Source organism: Vulpes vulpes, chromosome 4 (assembly GCF_048418805.1).
Source record: "Vulpes vulpes isolate BD-2025 chromosome 4, VulVul3, whole genome shotgun sequence".
Lineage (NCBI taxonomy): Eukaryota > Metazoa > Chordata > Mammalia > Carnivora > Canidae > Vulpes > Vulpes vulpes.
Genome location: NC_132783.1, coordinates 129,876,289 through 129,895,342, shown reverse-complemented (window position 1 = coordinate 129,895,342; position 19,054 = coordinate 129,876,289). Strand labels below are relative to the sequence as shown.

General features: G+C 38.5%; 1 protein-coding gene and 1 pseudogene across 2 annotated transcripts in view; one reads left to right on the top strand and one right to left on the bottom strand.

Moving 5' to 3' along the window:
- WDR70 (WD repeat domain 70) overlaps positions 1-19,054 on the top strand; it is a 303,275-nt gene that overhangs the window by 88,975 nt on the left and 195,246 nt on the right. For both annotated transcript variants that reach the window (XM_072757062.1, XM_026016676.2), the window contains exon 8: positions 5,727-5,880. In XM_072757062.1, the coding sequence (XP_072613163.1) occupies positions 5,727-5,880 (154 nt within the window). The remainder of the gene's footprint in view (positions 1-5,726; positions 5,881-19,054) is intronic.
- LOC112933504 (large ribosomal subunit protein uL1 pseudogene) lies at positions 16,315-16,980 on the bottom strand (annotated as a pseudogene).

Sequence of the window (19,054 nt, the reverse complement as noted above, 5' to 3'; positions counted from 1 at the left end):
TGATGCTTAACTTTTCATTTTAATGTTGACAAAGAGAGCACATGAAAAACAGTGACACAGGGAAAACAACGAGTTTGCCTATACAGCTAAAGTAAGGTGACTATTAGTGTGGGATTGTTGAGATTTTGTATTTCCCTCCAAATGTAAATAGAGCAATTTCATAGAGCACATAGCCAGAGAAATGGAGCCACTGTTTTTACTATCTTGTCTTCTTAAATTTTGCTGTTCTTTAGATAGTTATTTCCAAAGAGAAATAAAAGCGATTCACCAGAAAAAAACAAAGTGATCTCATATAGTACTAGATCTTTTATGGTTAGTGAAGAAAATTGACTTCTCCAAAATAAGAGCACTGTTAACAAAGATATATCAGGTGAACTATTTTGGTAGTTTAGCAGTCTGAACTATCTAATTATCAAAAATCTGATCTACTTGTTTATATATACACATATATATAGAAATGTGTCTCTATGTGTATATATACACATTTGTGTATGAATGTATGTATAAACAAATTGGACTAAGCTGCCAATAATTTTCTCAGTTTCTAATTGATCACTTGAAATTTAGTATATCCATCAAGGTAGAGATAAGTAGAGAGAAACAGCAATTTGAAAAAGGGAAAGTTTATTAAAAAGAATTACTAACAGAGGATTGGAGAAATGAGGGATTGGCTAATAAAAAACAGAGTAGCCTAAAGAATATAGGAATAAAGATAAAAGGAGCATCTATTACCCCTAGGATGGAGATAAAGCATTCGGGGTAGAGGCCTCTAGTACTGAGATCCAGACATGTGAGAGAATTAAATGATACTTATTGCTGTGCTTTGATGGCAGAGCTTTTCAGAAATTTGTCTCACCAGAGTCATTGTTAGAGCACTGCCTGAGGGAGGTGTTAGGGAAGCTGCTGGATGTTGCTGACTACCAGGTACTCCACGAGCCTAGCATAGAGAAGCTGCACAAATTGCAGGAGCCAGGCACTAGAGAAGCCATATGGGGTCCTGGAGCCCCCTGAGAGGAGCACACTAGACTTAGTGGGGAAAGCCTCTTCCTTCTGCAGTGTCTCTCTAGCATCTTCTACCTTCAAAACTTCATGCCAAAGGGCAAAGGAAAAATATTTAAAGGGCCCAAATTCATTTTTGCAGAGCAGGCAGTGAAGGGTGAATTTGGAGCTGTGAGGCAATAAATGAACAACTGACACATTTGGTGAAACACAGAGTTTTATTTCTTATTATGGGTGCCTCCTTATGGACTTCCCATTTAAACTTGGCATCCTGATATGAATTTTGCTAAGGACCTCGTTCTTCCCAGCAATTAAGGAAGGATGCCATAAGGCCAGAGAGACGTTTCTTTGTAGGAAGGAAGGGCCTGGGCAGTAGCCTTACGTTTGCTTTTTTAGGTTTCTTTCTCATGAGCATCTGGTTTAGGAGCTTCAATTTCTCATCTACCTTGACCCTTTGATCTGGGGCATTGTGGTGAAATTCCTCACACTGTCACACATTCTAACTTCAGAGCCCAGACTTTTGTTTGAATTATCTTTGCATTGGAATTAGTACTTTGAATCAGTACATTAAAAATGGATTTTTGAAGAATAAATATTTCAAAAACTATTAGCTAGAATCTCAGCATTTTAGAAGAAATGTTAAGTATGAATTTTGAGCACTAGTTTCTAGTTAGTGGTTGTTGTGAAGAAAAGCACTTTCATTGGTTAGTAGCTGATTTGGATGTGGCAACCAGCCAGGAAAAATAGGCTTAGCCAGATACACTTAAATTTTGATTTTTTTGGTGTATATTCCATTTCTAGAAGACAAAGCTATTATTATTATTTTTAAAGATTTTATTTATTCATGAGAGACACAGAGAGGCAGAGACACACACAGATAGAGGAGAAGCAGGCTCCGTGCAGGAAGCCCAACGTGGGACTCGATCCCGGGACTCCAGAATCACGCCCTCGGCCGAAGGCAGGCGCTAAACCACTGAGCCACCCAGGGATCCCCAGGTTTTCTTTTGTTTTTAAAGAACATTTTAGTATTTCATTTATCAGCTGTTTTATGGCCAATAAGAGTCTTCTGTTATTCTAGAATTGAGACTGTTTTATATCTATTTCATATTGTTAACACCTGCACTTGTTCAGTGCACTAACCACTAGCCATATGTACTTATTTAAATTTAAATTAAATAAAATTAGCAATTTAGTTCCTTAGTTGCACTAGCCATATTTCTAGTGCTTGACAGAAACATGTGGCCAGTGGTTACCATAATGGACAACACAGATGTAGAACATTTCCACCATTGCAGAAAGTTCTGTTGGGCAGTGCTGGTCCTGTAATATGCAGAATGGTGATAGTCTCATATATTGTAGTTGTTGATGTGACAGCTTTTCTTTGTCTCAGAAGGTAATTTTTTTTTCCCAAAGATTTTATTTATTTGACATAGAGTGCAAGTGATCATAAGCGGGAGGAGTGGCAGGCAGAGGGAGAGGGAAAAACCAGCTCTCCATTGAGTATGGAGCCCAATGCAGGCTTGATCCCAAGACTCTGGGATCATGACCTGAGCTGAGGCAGATGCTTACCAGACTGGGCCACCCAGGAGCCCCTGGGAAGGCAGCATTTTTCGTTTCATAGTCCCCATGATACATTTTGTAAGCCTTTAAATTTTAGTTATTTGGTAGATATATAGTGGTATCTTGTATTTTTACTTTGAGTTTTCCTAATGAGAACATGTTTGGAAAAAAAATGTTTTTAAGGTTTTACTTTTGTCTTTGGCTTTCAGCAGTTTTACTATGATGTGCCTGCGTGTGGTTTTTGCTACTTTATTGAGATTTATAGTACTTATTGAATTGAATCTCTGGGTCAGTCTTTTATCTTTTTTTCCCCCAAAATTTGGCGGTTAACCTCTTCACATCCTGCTTCTCTCCTTTTCTATTCTGCATTTCTAATGTGAGACTTTTTCACCATATGTCATATGTGCCTTAAGTTTTTTTCTGCATTTTCCATTTTTTGTCACCATGCTTCAGTCTAAAAATGATCTTTTAACCATTAACTCTTTTTGTTTAGTTGTTTAGTATGTGTAAAAAACATACTAAGAAGTAGCCCATAGACTTCAGAGTGCAAAAAATGGTCTAGGGATAAAAAAATGATTCTGTATAGCATAGGTCACATTATGTCATTCCTCAGCTCAAAGCACTCCGATGGGTTTCTTCTAATTTCTCTCCAACAGAACAAAAGCCAGTTTCTGTGGCTTACATGGCCCTCCTTGATCTGCACCATCCCACTTGCTGTATTGTGACCTCTCCAACTCCTATTTAGTTTGTTCACTCTTCAATGATTACTTTGGGGGAAATGCCAGATATGCTCTTGCTACAGGTCCTTTCTAGTAGCTATTGCTCCTTTTGGAATACTCTTCCTCATAATATTTTCATAGCCTACTCCTTCACTTCATAGCTTACTCAATCACTTACTTCCTGACCACTTTACTTAAAATATTTATGCCTGTCCCCTTGATACACATTTTCTGCCCCCCAACTCAATTTTTTCCCATATACTTATTTTTTTTTAAATTTTATTTATTTATGATAGTCATACAGAGAGAAAGAGAGAGGCAGAGACACAGGCAGAGGGAGAAGCAGGCTCCATGCGCCGGGAGCCTGATGTGGGATTCGATCCCGGGTCTCCAGGATTGCGCCCCAGGCCAAAGGCAGGCGCCAAACCGCTGCGCCACCCAGGGATCCCTTTTCCCATATGCTTATTACAGTTTTTCATATTATGTATTTTACTTTCTCATTAGTTTAGTATTGATTTTGGGAGTGGAGCACATCAGGCTTCTGTTACTGGGGAGTTGGACCTTTGGCAATAGTAGTTAGGTCACTTTTGGAGAGTTGCTGTTGGTCCGATGCATAACTTCCTTCCCTTTTTCCACTGCTATTTCATTTATAAGCCTATTGCATTAATGGTGACATGGATGATGACAAAAGCTAGCTAATGTCAACTGGCCAAGTCACTTTATCTGCATTGTTTAGTGCCTCTTTCAAAGTTGGTGTTGATGGGATACAAAGAGCCTCCTATCGGGTGTTCACTTTTTATATGTCTATCTACATCTTTCCCACGTCTCCTTTTCCCAATCTCTTGATCTTTTCTAGAGTTTATCTCACATCTTCTGGAGAGTGTGTTTCTCACCACTGTACTTGATTTTTTGGTCACCTGATTCAGTTAGCCTGATGTCATCTGGATCACAGACCAGCATGAATTTCTTCAGGTTGTCCAGATGGTTCAGGTCCCCTTGGACTATGTTAAGATACAGGGCCAGAAAATTAACATGGCTCTGGCTCAGGCATGCACGTGTATGCTGCTATTGGTCTCCTATGAATGTCAACTGCTTTTGGTCTTGCTTCCTAATAGAGGTAAAAAAAGATGCTTTTCCAGATCAGTCACTGCATACCACTTAGCTGACAGGCATCAATAACCGTCTTTATAGGCTGCCAGAGTGGCCCTCTGCCTTTTTCAGACTATAGATTTTAATTGGTAATTTTTCATCCTTAGCCTTTCATTGTCTTTATTCATTGCACTGACTACACCCGGTCATAGCTATCAAGTTCTATAGTGGTTTTAGTTCTTACTTTTCAAATGCCTCTCAAATGCCTGGAATAACCACATCAGCCACTATCTCTCCTTTCACAATGAACTTTGCAGTTGTACTCCTGTAGCATGTCAGGGACTATGTACCCCCTGTGATGGGGTCCTTGTTGCTAGCCACTCAGTGATCTCATCGTGGAATTGACTTCATAGGACCACTTTTGGTACCCACTCTCTCAAGTCAGATTCCCCAGAAACATACTTTGAAACTCCAGGATTTGCATGCAGAAGGTTGGCAGAGGAGTGCATTGGGATTGGCTCCTGAGAGAGAAGGTGCAAGGAAAATACTCTTAGGAAGGCACAGTAATTACATTTTCCTATAGTTGCAGAAGCAGCCTCAGCTGTTCCCATGGGGAGATCTCAAGCTGGTATAATTCTTCCTGTGGATCCCAGCCTGAAGCAGAGGGCTGGGCCATTTTACTGCACATTGGCCAGGCATTGAATGTGGGCTGCTTTGGAATGGTAACATAATCTTGTATAAGGGAGTTCATTTGTTAGCCATCAGCAGACCAAATCCTGGAAGTTGGAGGAATGAGCAGGGTGGTAAGTGTGCAAAGATTCTGTAGTACTACAGAAATGAAGGAGATGATGAAAACTTATTCAAACACTTAGCTGTGAAGGGGAGGAGAGAGGATAATCAGTAGAAGTTCCTGAGGAGACTGGAAAGGATGGGATCCAGAATATAGGTCTTAGATTTGCCTTGGGCAGGAAGAGGTCTGCATCCACCATTGTAATGAAAGAGGAGGAGGAAGAGAGGTGTTCAGATGTAGATAAGTTTATGACATAGTGGGAGGAAGTTGAGGCAGTTGTTGTTTGTTGGTTTGGGGAAGGAGCCAGACAAATCAACAGCTGAAAGAAGGAGAGTTGATTGGGTTGAAGATTTAAGATAAGTAGATATTTTTAATAGATGCTATGCAGAGTGGGAGGAAGGTACTAACAGGATAGCCCCTGTTGTTGAGGGCCCATTTGTGGTTGATGATCTTGATTTTGAAGAATTATCAATTTGTGCAGTTGTGACTTTTTTCTGGCAGTGCTTAATGTATTGAAAGTGTAAACATGCCCATTAAGACATAATTTTTTTCTTTTTTCTTTTACATAGCCATCAGATCAAGTCATTGCAGTATAGTAACACAGGAGACATGATTCTTGTTGTATCTGGAAGCTCTCAGGCCAAAGTGATTGACAGAGATGGTTTTGAAGTAATGGAATGTATAAAGGGAGACCAGTATATTGTGGATATGGCAAACACCAAGGTAAGGATTAAACAGCATATTTTACTGAATTTAATTAATTCAGCACACATTTATTAACAACTTATTTGAGTTGCTATGATTTACCCTAAAAGTTAATGCTTAGTTTTAAAGAATGTATTATTTCTCACAATTCTGTGGATCGACCAAGAAGTTCTTATGCTTCATGTAGTGTCAGCTGGGGCATTAGGACGGTTTTAATGTTGAAAGTGCCTCACTCAGATGATTTATAGTTGGTGCTCTATCCCTTGCTGTCTCTCCTGTTTCCAGCCCTCCCCCTTCCCCACTATGTGCATGTGCATACTTATGTGCATGCTCTCTCTCGCTCCCATTTTCTCTTTCCAGGTGTCTAGCTTGGGCTTTCTGATAGTGTGGTGGGCTTAATGTGGTTTGACTTCTTGCTGGATGACTGGTTCCATGAAGGATGAACGTGGATACTTCAGATTTTATAAGGTCTGGCTTCAAGTCTTATGTAGCATCGTAGGGCCAACTCAAATTTGGGGAGACAAGAGATAGATTTCACCATTTGGTGGGTGAATGACAAGATGCATTGTCAAAGATCCTATGGGATGGGAGATACGGGTGCAGCCTTCTTCGGAAACAACATACTACAAATCTACTATATACTAAGCAAAACTTAGTTTTGCTAAGACAGGACAAGAATAAAAAGAGGATCTTTTATATAAAGGTTTTATATAAAGATTTTTATTTTATTTTTTTATTTTTTTATTTTTTTTTATTTATGATAGTCACAGAGAGAGAGAGAGAAAGGCAGAGACATAGGCAGAGGGAGAAGCAGGCTCCATGCACCGGGAGCCCGATGTGGGATTCGATCCCGGGTCTCCAGGATCGCGCCCTGGGCCAAAGGCAGGCGCCAAACCGCTGCGCCACCCAGGGATCCCTATATAAAGATTTTCAAATGAGATAATATTTTAAAATTATATTAAATATCAATTAACTATAGCTGCATAAATGCTATCAAACTTAATGGATTATTTATAATGGGTAACATATCTGTGAGATGTCTGGGCTTGGCTCCAAGATACAACTAATGTCTAGGTCTGTTCCATGTGTCTCTGTTCCTCCTTGTACAAGTGAAATGCCCGAGGACATGTTTTTCTCATGGTGATGGCAGAAACACAAGAAGGAGCCTCTCTCTAGAAGCACATTTCAGGACTTTGCTCATGTGTCCATAGACATTCCATTGGCTAGAGCAAATCACATGACCATGGGTAACTGGAGAAATTGCCCAGGTCTTTAGTGAGAGTAACTGCAGTATCACATGCCAAAAGTTGAGGATATAGGAGAAGTGATGGATTGGCAACAATAATACAATCTACCACAGATATATTACAGTGTTAGTGGATATGGTTGGTGTAGAATTTTGAGCCTCAATTATATTTTATTTTTTATTTTTTTATTTTTAAAGATTTTCTGTATTTATTCAGGAGAGACAGACAGAGAGAGAGAGAGAGAGAGAGAGAGAGAGGCAGAGACACAGGCAGAGGGAGAAGCAGGCTCCATGCAGGGAGCCTGACGTGGGACTTGATCCCGGGTCTCCATGATCAGGACCAGGGCCGAAGGCAGGCACTAAACCGCTGAGCCACCCAGGGATCCCCTATATTTTATTTTAATTTTTAATAAGATTATTTAATTTATTCATGAGAGAGACAGAGAGAGAGAGGCAGAGACACAGGCAGAGGGAGAAGCAGGCTCCCTGGGGGCAACCCGATGTGGGACTTGATCCCAGGACCCCGGGATCACGCCCTGAGCTGAAGACAGATGTTCAACCACTGAGCCATCCAGGTACCCTTTGAGCCTCAATTTTAATTCTGGTTTTTACTCACTCTTTTCCTGTCCTAGTACCTTATTCTAAAACACTAATAATCAAGGTTTATAACTACATCAAAGTCTCATAGATTTGATTGTCTAAGAAAATACAGTGGATCCTCATTATTTGTGGTTTCTGTATTTGCTAAAAAGTTTTTATAACCCCAAAGTCAATACACAGCCTTTTTGTGGTCATTTGCAGAGACATGCACTTGCACAGAGCAGGAAAAAAAAAAAAGGAAAAGATAAAGCTAATGCTTTCTTCTTGTTTTAACTCTCATGTTGTAATCAAGTGTCCTTTTAGAGGTCTATGTAGTACTATGTTTTTCTTATTTGTGAGCCTTTTGTTGGTGATTTGCTGTTTAAAATGGCCCCCAGGTAAGTGCTGAATTGCTGTAGCACTGTCTAATGTTCCTATGTGTAAGAAGTCCATGGGGTGTCTTGCAGAGAAAATATATATGTTAGGCAAACTTCATTCAGGCATGACTTACAGTGCTGTTGGCTATGAGTTCAATGTTAATGAATCAGGTATATATATTAAATAAGGTCCTTAAACAAAAACATAAACAAAATTATGTATTGATTGGTTGAAGAAAATGTGACTGGAAGCTTGCATGAACCCAACCCTATATTTTGATAATTCAGTGCTTAAGAACTTTATAGACTATACTACTGCAAATAATGAGAATTGACTATAATCTACATGTTATGTTTGAGCTGTTGGAATAAATTAATATGCTATGTTTCAAACTGCCCTTTATTGAAACCAAGTGAAGTGCCTCTCAACCCTAATGAGGATCACAGTCTCATGAATTTTTTGACTAATTGTTTAAGTGCCCAGTGTTAGATGATTCAAACGGAATTCATATATAATTTAAGCATACAATTAGATTGCAATGGTAGCTTTAGTAGTTTTTTTTTTTTTTTTTTTTTTGCATGTATTTTACTGGAATTTCTCATTCCCTTCTCTTTAAAATCATTGCCCCTAGGATTCCACCAAAGATGATGTGAGAGTGATGGTGGTAAGGAAGGAAAGCAGATAGGTCTCTAGATCACTCTCCCTGTCTTAAACTTAATTCTGCTTTCATCTGCTTTATTTGAAGCTTTTGGGAATCCCAAACTTTATTTAAGTAACTGGTTTGTGGAAATGAAACCTTTAAAAACTTGTATTTAATTTATTCTCTTTTTAGCTTGTGCTTAACCATCAACAGCCTTTCTTTTCTTTCTTTCTTTCTTTCTTTCTTTCTTTCTTTCTTTCTTTCTTTCTTTCTTTCTTTCTTTCCTTCCTTTCTTTTTCTTTCTTTCTTTCTTTCTTTCTTTCTTTCTTTCTTTCTTTCCTTCCTTCCTTCCTTCCTTCCTTCCTTCCTTCCTTTCTTTCTTTCTTTCTTTCTTTATTTCTTTCTTTCAGATTTTATTTATTCATGAGAGACACAGAGAGAGAGGGGCACAGACATAGGCAGAGGGAGAAGCAGGCTCCATCCAGGGAGCCCGATGTGGGACTACATCCTGGGACCCTAGGATCACACCCTAGGCCGAAGGCAGGCGCTCAACTGCTGAGCCACCCAGACGTCCCATCAGTATTTCTTAAAAAGTATGAGGAAGAGAAGTTTTTGCCAGTCTAAGCTCTTCTTAATTATTTCAGCCACTCAGGGCTTCTTACATTATAAAAAGACTACAACTTTTTGGATTTAGGTTTTAGCCAAGAAAATTTCAAGAAGAAAGGAATCTGGTTAGTTTTGTTTCTGGCTACTTCTGCAATCTCAGACTTATAGTACATATAATAAGATGATTAGGAAAGTAGGACAAGGATGGATAAACAAATCTGTAGAAACATAGGAAATTAAAATATTGAGTTATCATAGTTATTTTTTACCTCCTTGGTTAAATTTATTCTTAATTAATTGTTTTTGATGCTACTATAAATAGGATTAGTTTCTTTAATTCTTTTTCAGAAAATTCATTGTTAGTATATGGAAACCTATTGATTTTTTTAAAATGTTAATTTTCTGTGCTGTAACTTCTCTGAATTTGTTATTAGACCTAAGAGGTTTTTTTTTTTTTTATGAGTTTTTAGGGTTTTCTGTAGTTAGAATAATGTCATCTGCAAATAGAATTTCACCTCTTACTTTCCAGCTCTGATATCTTTTATTTCTTTTCTTGCCTGATTGTTCTAGTTTTGATTTCCAGTACTATCTTGAATAGTAGTAATGAGAGTGGGTACCCTTGTCTCACTCCTGATCTTAGAGGAAAGGCTTTCAATCTTTCACCATTGAGTATGATGTTGGCTGTGAGTTTGTCATGCATGATCTTTATTATGTTGAGATTTGTTCTTTTTATGCCTAATTGCAAATGTTACTGATATCTTAATTGTATGATAAGGGGTTAAAATCCAAAATTTGTAAAGAACTCCTATAACTTAATAGCAAAACAAAGCAAACCCAATTAAAAAATGGGCAAAGGACCCGAATAGACATTTTCCAAGGAAGATGTACCAAAGGCCAACAGGTACTTGAAAAGATGCTCAACATTACTAGTTGTTAGGGAAATGCAAATTAAAACCATAGTGAAATATCCCATCAGCCTGTTAACAATGGCCAGTACCAAAAGGCAAGAGATAACAAATGCTGGTAGATGTGGAGTAAAAGGAAACCTCATGCACTGTTGGTGGGAATGTAAATTGGTGCAGCCACTGTGGAAAATAGGATGGAGGATCTCAAAAAATTACAAATAGAGCTATCATATGGTTCAACAATTCCCCTTCTGGGACTATATCCAAAGGAAATGGAAACATGAACTTGAAAAGATATTTGCACCTCCATGTTCATAGCAGCATCATTTGCAATTGCCAATACATGGAAACACCTGAGTGTCCATTGATGGATAAATGGATAAAGAAGTTGCGATATATCTGAATATTATTCAGCCATAAAAGATGAGGAAATCCTACCATTTGCAACAACTTGGGTGGATCTTGAAGGCATTATGCTAAATGTAATGTCAGAGAAAGAGAAATACTGTATGATTTCATTTATATGTGGAATCTGAAAAAGAAAAAAAACCGAACAACCCCTCCCTCCCCGCTGCAACAAACCATAGACTCACAGAGAAGGAGATCAGACATGTGGTTACCAGAGGCAGGAGGTGGGAAATAAGGGAATTGGAGGAGAGTAGTCAAAAGGTACGAATTTCTAGTTACAAGATAAATAAGTAGTAGGGGTAAAATAGGTGCATAACATACAACACTATGACTCACTTAACACTGTGTGACATACAGGAACATTGTTAAGGAGGGTAAATCCTAAGAGTTCTCATTACAAGGAAAACTTTTTTGTTTGTTTACTTTTTTCTTTTCTTTATATCATATCTGTATGAGATAAAGGTTGTTAGCTGAATCTATTGCGATAATCAATTCACAATATTTGTAAATCCTGTTATCATGTTATATCCTTTAAACTAATACAGTGATGTATGCCAATTATTTCTCAATAAAACTGGGAAAAAATTTAGTTACCAATATGTAGAAAACTACTATATAATGTAGCTGTCTACTGTAACTTCCCCCACTTGCCTAATATCTCCATTTTGATTTCAAAATCTTGGTTAATATTTACTTCCTACATTTCCCAGAAGCAAATGTAATTAATTGACTATTTACTTGTCTAGGAAATGTTACTGATATCTTAATTGCAGTCTTTGGCTTGACTAATGGGTTTTGGAAATGCAAGAATTATTATTTGAAAATAGTAGATTTCATGGGACACTTTTTTTCCTTAACTTTTTAACCTCTTTTCTGATTCCAGAAGTAATTAGTAACTTGTGACCTTACTGGAAATTGCCAATGAATAGGACAGTAAAGGAAACAAATATATTTGATCTATTGTGATTAAAATATTGTAAACTTCAAATATAAATAGCCCTCTCTAATTGTTAAATTGTTAGATATGTATCTCTAATCTTTACATCATTCAAGTATATTTTTAAGTGTACTAGTACAGAAATTTTTTTCTGTTAATATATAACCGAGTGCATTATAGGACAGTGTACTTATACCTTAAAAAAAATGAAGTTTATTTATTTATTTAAGATTTTATTCATTCATGAGAGACACAGAGAGAGAGGAGAGACATAGGCAGATGGAGAAGCAGGCTCCCTATCGGTAGCCTGAAGTGGGACTTGACCCCAGGGCCATGACGTGACCCAAACAAAGGCAGATACTCAACCACTGAGCCATCCAGATGCCCTAAGTTTATTGAGTTTCTAACAGTAATTCCTGTGAACCGTAGAAAATATGGAAAAAATATTGTTCATAATTCTACTACCCAAATATAATCAATCATAACTAATAACATTTCAAATTTCTGTATGTCTGTATTTCCTTACTCATCTGAAAAAATGTTTTTCTGATCATACCAGGACCTTTATATCAGTTATTGCTTGGATCCATGTTTTGCATGTTTTACAGTCTTGGGATTTTGTGCAGGTGCTTCAGGGGCTGCAGTAAGATGGAAGGAGAGGCCTCAGAATAGGAGTGAGGGTCAAGGGGCCTTCCATTTCAGGAAGGAAACTCCAAAATTGGAGTTCCAGTTTTGTCTGTTTTATGTGTTGGAGTTTTTCATAAGATATCCTTTGAAAATTAGGTTGTGGTGCTTTTTTAAAATATGAAGATCCTTGGTCTGGAGTTCATGGTATTCTTTTTTTTTTTATTTTAATTTTTATTTATTTATGATAGTCACAGAGAGAGAGAGAGAGGCAGAGACACAGGCAGAGGGAGAAGCAGGCTCCATGCACCGGGAGCCCAACATGGGATTCGATCCCGGGTCTCCAGGATAGCGCCCTGAGCCAAAGGCAGGCGCTAAACCGCTGCGCCACCCAGGGATCCCTGGAGTTCATGGTATTCTTGATTATTTTATCTGGGGAAAATAGGACCTTACTTCTTTAGGTTTAGGTGAGTAGTATTAAATTCAACAAAAATCCAGTTGAGTAAATTTGAAGATCTAAATTATCTTTATTCAATGATTTATGAATTGGATAGTATCTCATCTAGCAAATAGAAATTATGAGGAGCTGTACAAAATGCAGTGTATTTAAAGGCAGAGGGAGGATGGGACAAGGAACTTATAAATAGAAAAAAGGATTATTCCACCAGGATTATACCTTCCTTTGGTGTACAAAAGGGTCTTTTGGTTGGATTACCTCACTGGTGCTGATTAGGAAATTCCAGACTGACCAGTTAAGATTACATTCCTGGGGGAGTTTGAAAACTGTACATAGGTTGGGTATTAAATTTCTTTTTGGTGCTATGGGCTTAGCATAAGTGACTCCATTTTCAGCTTATTGTCCCTCTCTCGTTTTTAACATTAGGAAAGTAGGACAGGGATAAGCAGGAATCAACTTTTAAAACGTTCAAAAACATACTTTAAAATCTGTAGTTATATTGTCATCTAAAACTCATTTATTCTAAACCACAATATTGGTACATTACTTCCAAATCAGTGTTTTTCTTTCTTACTTTGAAATCTTACACACACACTGCCTGAGATTCAGATGGGGCTCTTTGGCCTAGAGCCCACAAATGTGTGACTATTAAATTTCTATTCTTTTTTTTTTAAGATTTTATTTATTTATTCATAGAGACAGAGAGAGAGAGAGAGAGAGAGAGGCAGAGACACAGGCAGAGGGAGAAGCAGGCATCATACAGAGAGCCTGACGTGGGACTCGATCCCGGGTCTCCAGGATCACGCCCTGGGCTGCAGGTGGCGCTAAACCGCTGCGACACCGGGGCTGCCCTAAATTTCTATTCTTGATTGAGAAGTAGTCCTATCCATCAAAACTCCATAACAAATCACTATGAAGTTAAATTAAAACGTGTTTTCACAGATTATTAAGTGAATGTCTGTGATTGTAATTTTATTTTATTTTATTTTATTTTATTTTATTTTATTTTATTTTATTTTATTTTATTTTTTTGTGATTGTAACTTTATAATTTCATTTATTGAAATTCCTTTTATCAATTCATCTAGAGTTGATATTGTTAAGTACATTTCCTTCGGATTGTCTTCAACCCTTTTTAACATCAAAACAATTAATTCTGTTACATTTCTTTCTTAACTAAATGATTAAATTGGGAGAGGACAAGCTCAAGGGACCCTAGAATCCTTGGACCTTTAACTGGACAATTTTTCCATGAATGTACTGTAGTTATGGAAATTAGGAGCTTTATAAATAATTACAGGAAAAACATGTTTTCAAATAGCTTTATTTATATTTGAATAGTACACGTAGTTATTCTGATATCCAGCCACTCCAAAAATTTACTATTTCGAATTTGGAGATGAAACAGATTAGTCATATCCTTTTAATGGTAAATCCGGTTTCCTAAGAAATAAAACATTTTAAACTGTGAATTCTAGGTACATTTTTGTTTCCATAAGCAGTTTTAAGTGATGATTTTAACCACAAATGTAAACCCTACAAAGTGCAATGATTGGAAGTACATTGTGTTTCTTTCCAATTTTTGAATATTTTCAGAGCTTTTTATCTAAGAGAAACTCCCAGACACTGGTTTCTGTCCTTTTGACATATCCCCATCACTTTGGGGATAATTTCTTATATTCTGGTACAACAAAATGTTCCTGCTCTCCTTGTACTTTTCCTGGTCTGATGTTACCCATTTCTCCATTGACCCATGTGTCCTTTTATTACGGAATTCTGTTTACAAATCTGGATCTGGGCACTTGGTATGTTCACTAATGCTGGGATGTAATTGCTTCTAGACTGTTTCAGAAGAGAGAGCTGAAATGGGAGATCAACCAACACTATATATATATATGTACATGTGTATATATGTATACGTATATATGTGTATGTATACATGTGTCTGTGTAAAATCATGAGTTCACACTGATACATCTAGTAATTCTAATCTAACTTCGTAGCCTTTTTCCATTCCGTGTTTGTATTTCACTACTTCAGCAGTGAGAAGTTTGGCTTCCAGCATCACCACTACTTTCATTCATTTATTCATTGCTACTATACATAGAAAGTAGTTTCAAAATTGCTACACTCATAGTCCTGGTTGTAGGCAGAATTCTAAGATGGTCCCCAAGATTCTCTGTTCTTCCCCTTGAGCGTGGATGTGAACTGTAAGCAGGATGCAACACTCCTACGATTAGGTTATATTATACGGAATGGTTAAGAAAGGAAGATTATCTTCATTGGATCGAGCTAATCAGGTGGGCCCTTAAAGGGACTGAATTATTCATGGCAAAAGAGATTTGAAGTGTGGGAGGGATTTGACTTGAAGGAGAGTCTCTGTTATTGGCTTTGAAGTTGTAAGCCGAACTTGGGTCATGAAGTTGGATATGTAGCTATGGCAGTTTCTGAGCAAAGTGTTGAGGGTACTGCCTGATTTCTTCTTACTACTTATAGTAAAATAAATTGAAAGAAGTTTTATTAAAAGGGAACCAGGACTAGATGATTTAGTTAATTTTGAGCCTGTCCAGGCGGCAGATACGGTTAAAATATGAAATTGCTTCTGAAAGTGTGGTTCAGAGAAGAAACCAAGGGTGTACATCTATCCTTTTGCTAAAACCTCAGATTATTCAGTTATACTGAAGGCTTTTTCAAGTAATGAATGTATGCTTCACAAATTTTCTCAATCAAACCAGGTAACCTCTAGGAAGCTTAAGGATATTGCTCTTTAGCCATTTTAACAGGGGTTATAGATAAAGAGGGGATTATCTTGTAAAGATTTGCAGACATGGCTTTTGTCTAATTTAGATTCAACATGAGAAAACTTCTCATTTGTTGGCTTTGAAAATGGAGGAATCCATGCAGCAAGGTAGGCACACAGCTTCTAATCACGGAGAGCCCCCTTCAGCTGGCAGCAAGGAAATGGGCATCTCAGTCCTATAACTGCAAGGAAGCTGGATTCTTCCAGTGACCTGAGTGAGCTTGGAAGCAGGGTGTTCTCCCCCAGCCTTGACAGAGGAAGGAGTGGAGTCCTATCTGATCCTGATTTCAGTCTGTGAGACTCTAAGCAAAGAATCCAGCTACTTTGTGCTGGACTTCTGACTTCCTAAACTGTTAATGTCTTAGACCACTTCCAGTTTATTAGTTAAGTTTGTGGTGATTTATTTGTTACACAGTATGGATACCTAATAGAGTTCTGTAAAAACCAAACATACTAAGTAATGATATAAGTCCATGAGGAGGTGGTAGTGATTGTGATCATACAGAGGAGCAGGAGTTGGCTTTCAGGAGGAGGAGGCAATATACTTACACTGGGAACTGAAGGATTGTAGAGGACTCACATCCAAATATGTTTATAGGTTGTGGGTCTTAGGTAGGAAACTGAAAGTATCCCCATCTGCTCGTAGGGTCATTAATTTTGTGTTGGGAGATGCTGGAATGAAGCCTTCAATACCATGGTAAAGAGTTTACCTACTGACGTGTGAGAGAAAAATGACGGGAAGAACTATGGGAGCATTAGGGCTAAAGAATGTAAATTTCAAGGGACAATCATTCCACATATTTGTGTGTGTGTGTGTGTGTGTGTGTGTGTGTGTATGTTTTATAGTAGCACTAGGATTTATTAAGCTGTGTCTTAGTAAAGGCGCTGGGGCTTGCCCATGGTGCTCTTGATGTATAAAGCCCGGACATTCTGCCAATTCTTCTTGAGCAGTGACACTAGGAAATTGACAGTTAAGTGGATGTTGTACACGAGCTCATCACCTATCATCTTCCCGTGTCCAACAGCCACTGCCAGACACAGCACCGTCTTCATCTGGAACTTGATAGTGGACTTCACTTCATCCACTTTGGCCACCATGTTCTCATTGTGGGTCAGCAAGGAAGGGAACTTGCCAGCTTTATTCAGGCCTGGACCCAGGATTCATGGGAATCTGCTTGATCAGAGATTCTGAAGCCAAAAAGGCATCATACTTCGGCATCATACTTGGCCAACTTCTTGACTAGTTTTTTATTCTTGTTGAGTTTCTTCAGTGCCTCAATGTCCATGTGGGGAGTATCCACTGCCTTGGCCTCATCACAGTGCTGCTGGTCCCCCCAAACCCACATGGAGAACTTGGGGTGGGGGGGTGGACTTAAGCCTGACAGTGCCTGAGAAGCATTTGTCCTGCTGAGGGTTATAGTTCTTCAGGCTGATCTGCAGCTCCACCGTCTCCAGAAACTTCCGGCGCTTGCACTGGTTCCCGTGCAGGACCTCCCGTACCACCTCGTACAGGGTGTCATGGGAGACTTTGCTGCTCATGGTAGCTCGCGCCTCAGTAACTAGAAAAGAGCTTGTGTGATGTTTTTGAGTCTCTTTCAGGAGTCAGGTGTTTAAATGGAACTCATTGATGATGAGGAGGGAGTTATTCCAGAATAAATATTGTTCATTGTAGGTAAAATAAAAGACTCTCAGGTTTATGCCTAAGGAGTGGTTGATAATGAAAAGAAAGTTAAAGAACTCTAAGATAGGTTATGTGACCAGTAAATGGAAATCTAGAGCCCAGAACATATCAGCTAAAAAATATTTGTTAAATCAATAAATACTGGAAATTCATGATTTCAGAAAAGAAACTATTTGTGGTAAAGGCAGAGTTAGCCATAGTTGGGGCTGCTGAAATATGCTGGAAGAAGTCATTCATTGGAGTTGAGTAGATCACAGAATGAATATATTTCTTAAATGTATTCAAATGGATTTTAAAATTGTTCAGGAATTAGAAAAACTTAGACTTCAGAGTCTTTGACACATAGAAGGAAATGACTAGGAGTGTGGATTCGTTACCACACAGACTACAGCCTATGGGCCAAATCCAGCCTGCACCCTGTTTTTTGTTTTTTTTTTAAGATTTTATTTCTTATTCATGAGAGACACAGAGACAGAGAGGCAGAGGGAGGAGAAGCAGGCTCCATGCAGGGAGCCCAGTGTGGGACTTGATCCCAGGATCCGGGACCACGCCCTGAGCCAAAGGCAGATGCTTAAGCAGTGAGCCACCCAGATGTCCCTGCACCCTGTTTTTGTAAATAAAAGTTTTATTGGAAACCACTACATCTGTTCATTTACTGTTGTCTGTGCCTGCTTTTGTGCTGCAGTGGTAGAGTTGAATAGTGGCAGCAGAGACCATGTGGTCCGCAAAGCTCAAAATACTCATTACCTGACCCTTTAGAGAAAAAGTTTGTCATCTCCTGCATTAAAGCTGTGAACTTTTTTTTTTAAAGATTTAATTTATTTATTCATGAGAGACACAGGGTGGGGAGGCAGAGACACAGGCAGAGGGAGAAGCAGGCTCTATGTAGAGAGCCCGACATGGGACTCGATCCCGGGTCTCCAGGATCATGTCCTGGGCTGAAGGCGGGGCTAAACCATTGAGCCCCCCGGGCTGCCCTGTGAATGTTTTCTGCAGCAAAATTTATGCACACAAAATTTTGCTGAAAACTTCAGAATCTTTGGTAATTCATAACAGCCGTGAAGGATGGACTCTGCTTAAGAAGAACTTTTGGGTCAAAGTTCACACTGTATCCTCTGCTGCATTTCATCTCATCGTGTGAGTTGGCTCAGTTAGCTAACTATGCCAAAGATGTGGGCACTTTCGTTTTGGTGGGTCACAGAGCCTCACATCATTCAGTGACTACACATGGCACTGCATCAGAGCATCTGTTTTTGTCATGTGGCAAACAGAACAGTGTATACAGATGAGTACAAATCAGCACCCATTGCCCCCCCATCTCTGTGTGTGTGTGTGTGTGTGTGTGTGTGTGTGTGTTTAGAGGAAGCCAGTATTGATCATGGTCCAATAATATCCTCTCTTTAGGGAAAGTATAACATTTATGAGAAACAAATGGATGCTTAATTCTTCTAAGCTATTTCCAGTTAAGGCTGTTAAATAAAGGAAGGGATTTTTCTCAGGAGTGCCTATGTTTGGCTAAGGGAGAAAGAAAAATTAGTTTATTTGATGAAAAACTGTTTTAGTCCCTGGCTGTTCTTTAATAGGTGTCACTGTTAAATTTTTTCCGCTAATGTTAGCCATGGTACTGAATCTGTTTAGATCCATTTAAGAATCCTTAGTTGAACTTGATTTTTGTTATGACTAATTTTGGTCACTGTTTTAACACAAGGGTACTTAACATTCCCATTGCCTTTGTCATGCTCCTATCTTTACAAACAAGAAACAACATTCACAGTCTTTTAGATTTTTTACAATTTGAGCTACTATTTGTGTTCATATTCTAAGTACTCAACAACTGTGGTGCCCACATGTCCTTCTGATCTTAATATCTTCTGTAATAGGGATCATTTTCATTTGGTCCTCTTAAAAAACATCCTTTATATTCCAAGATGC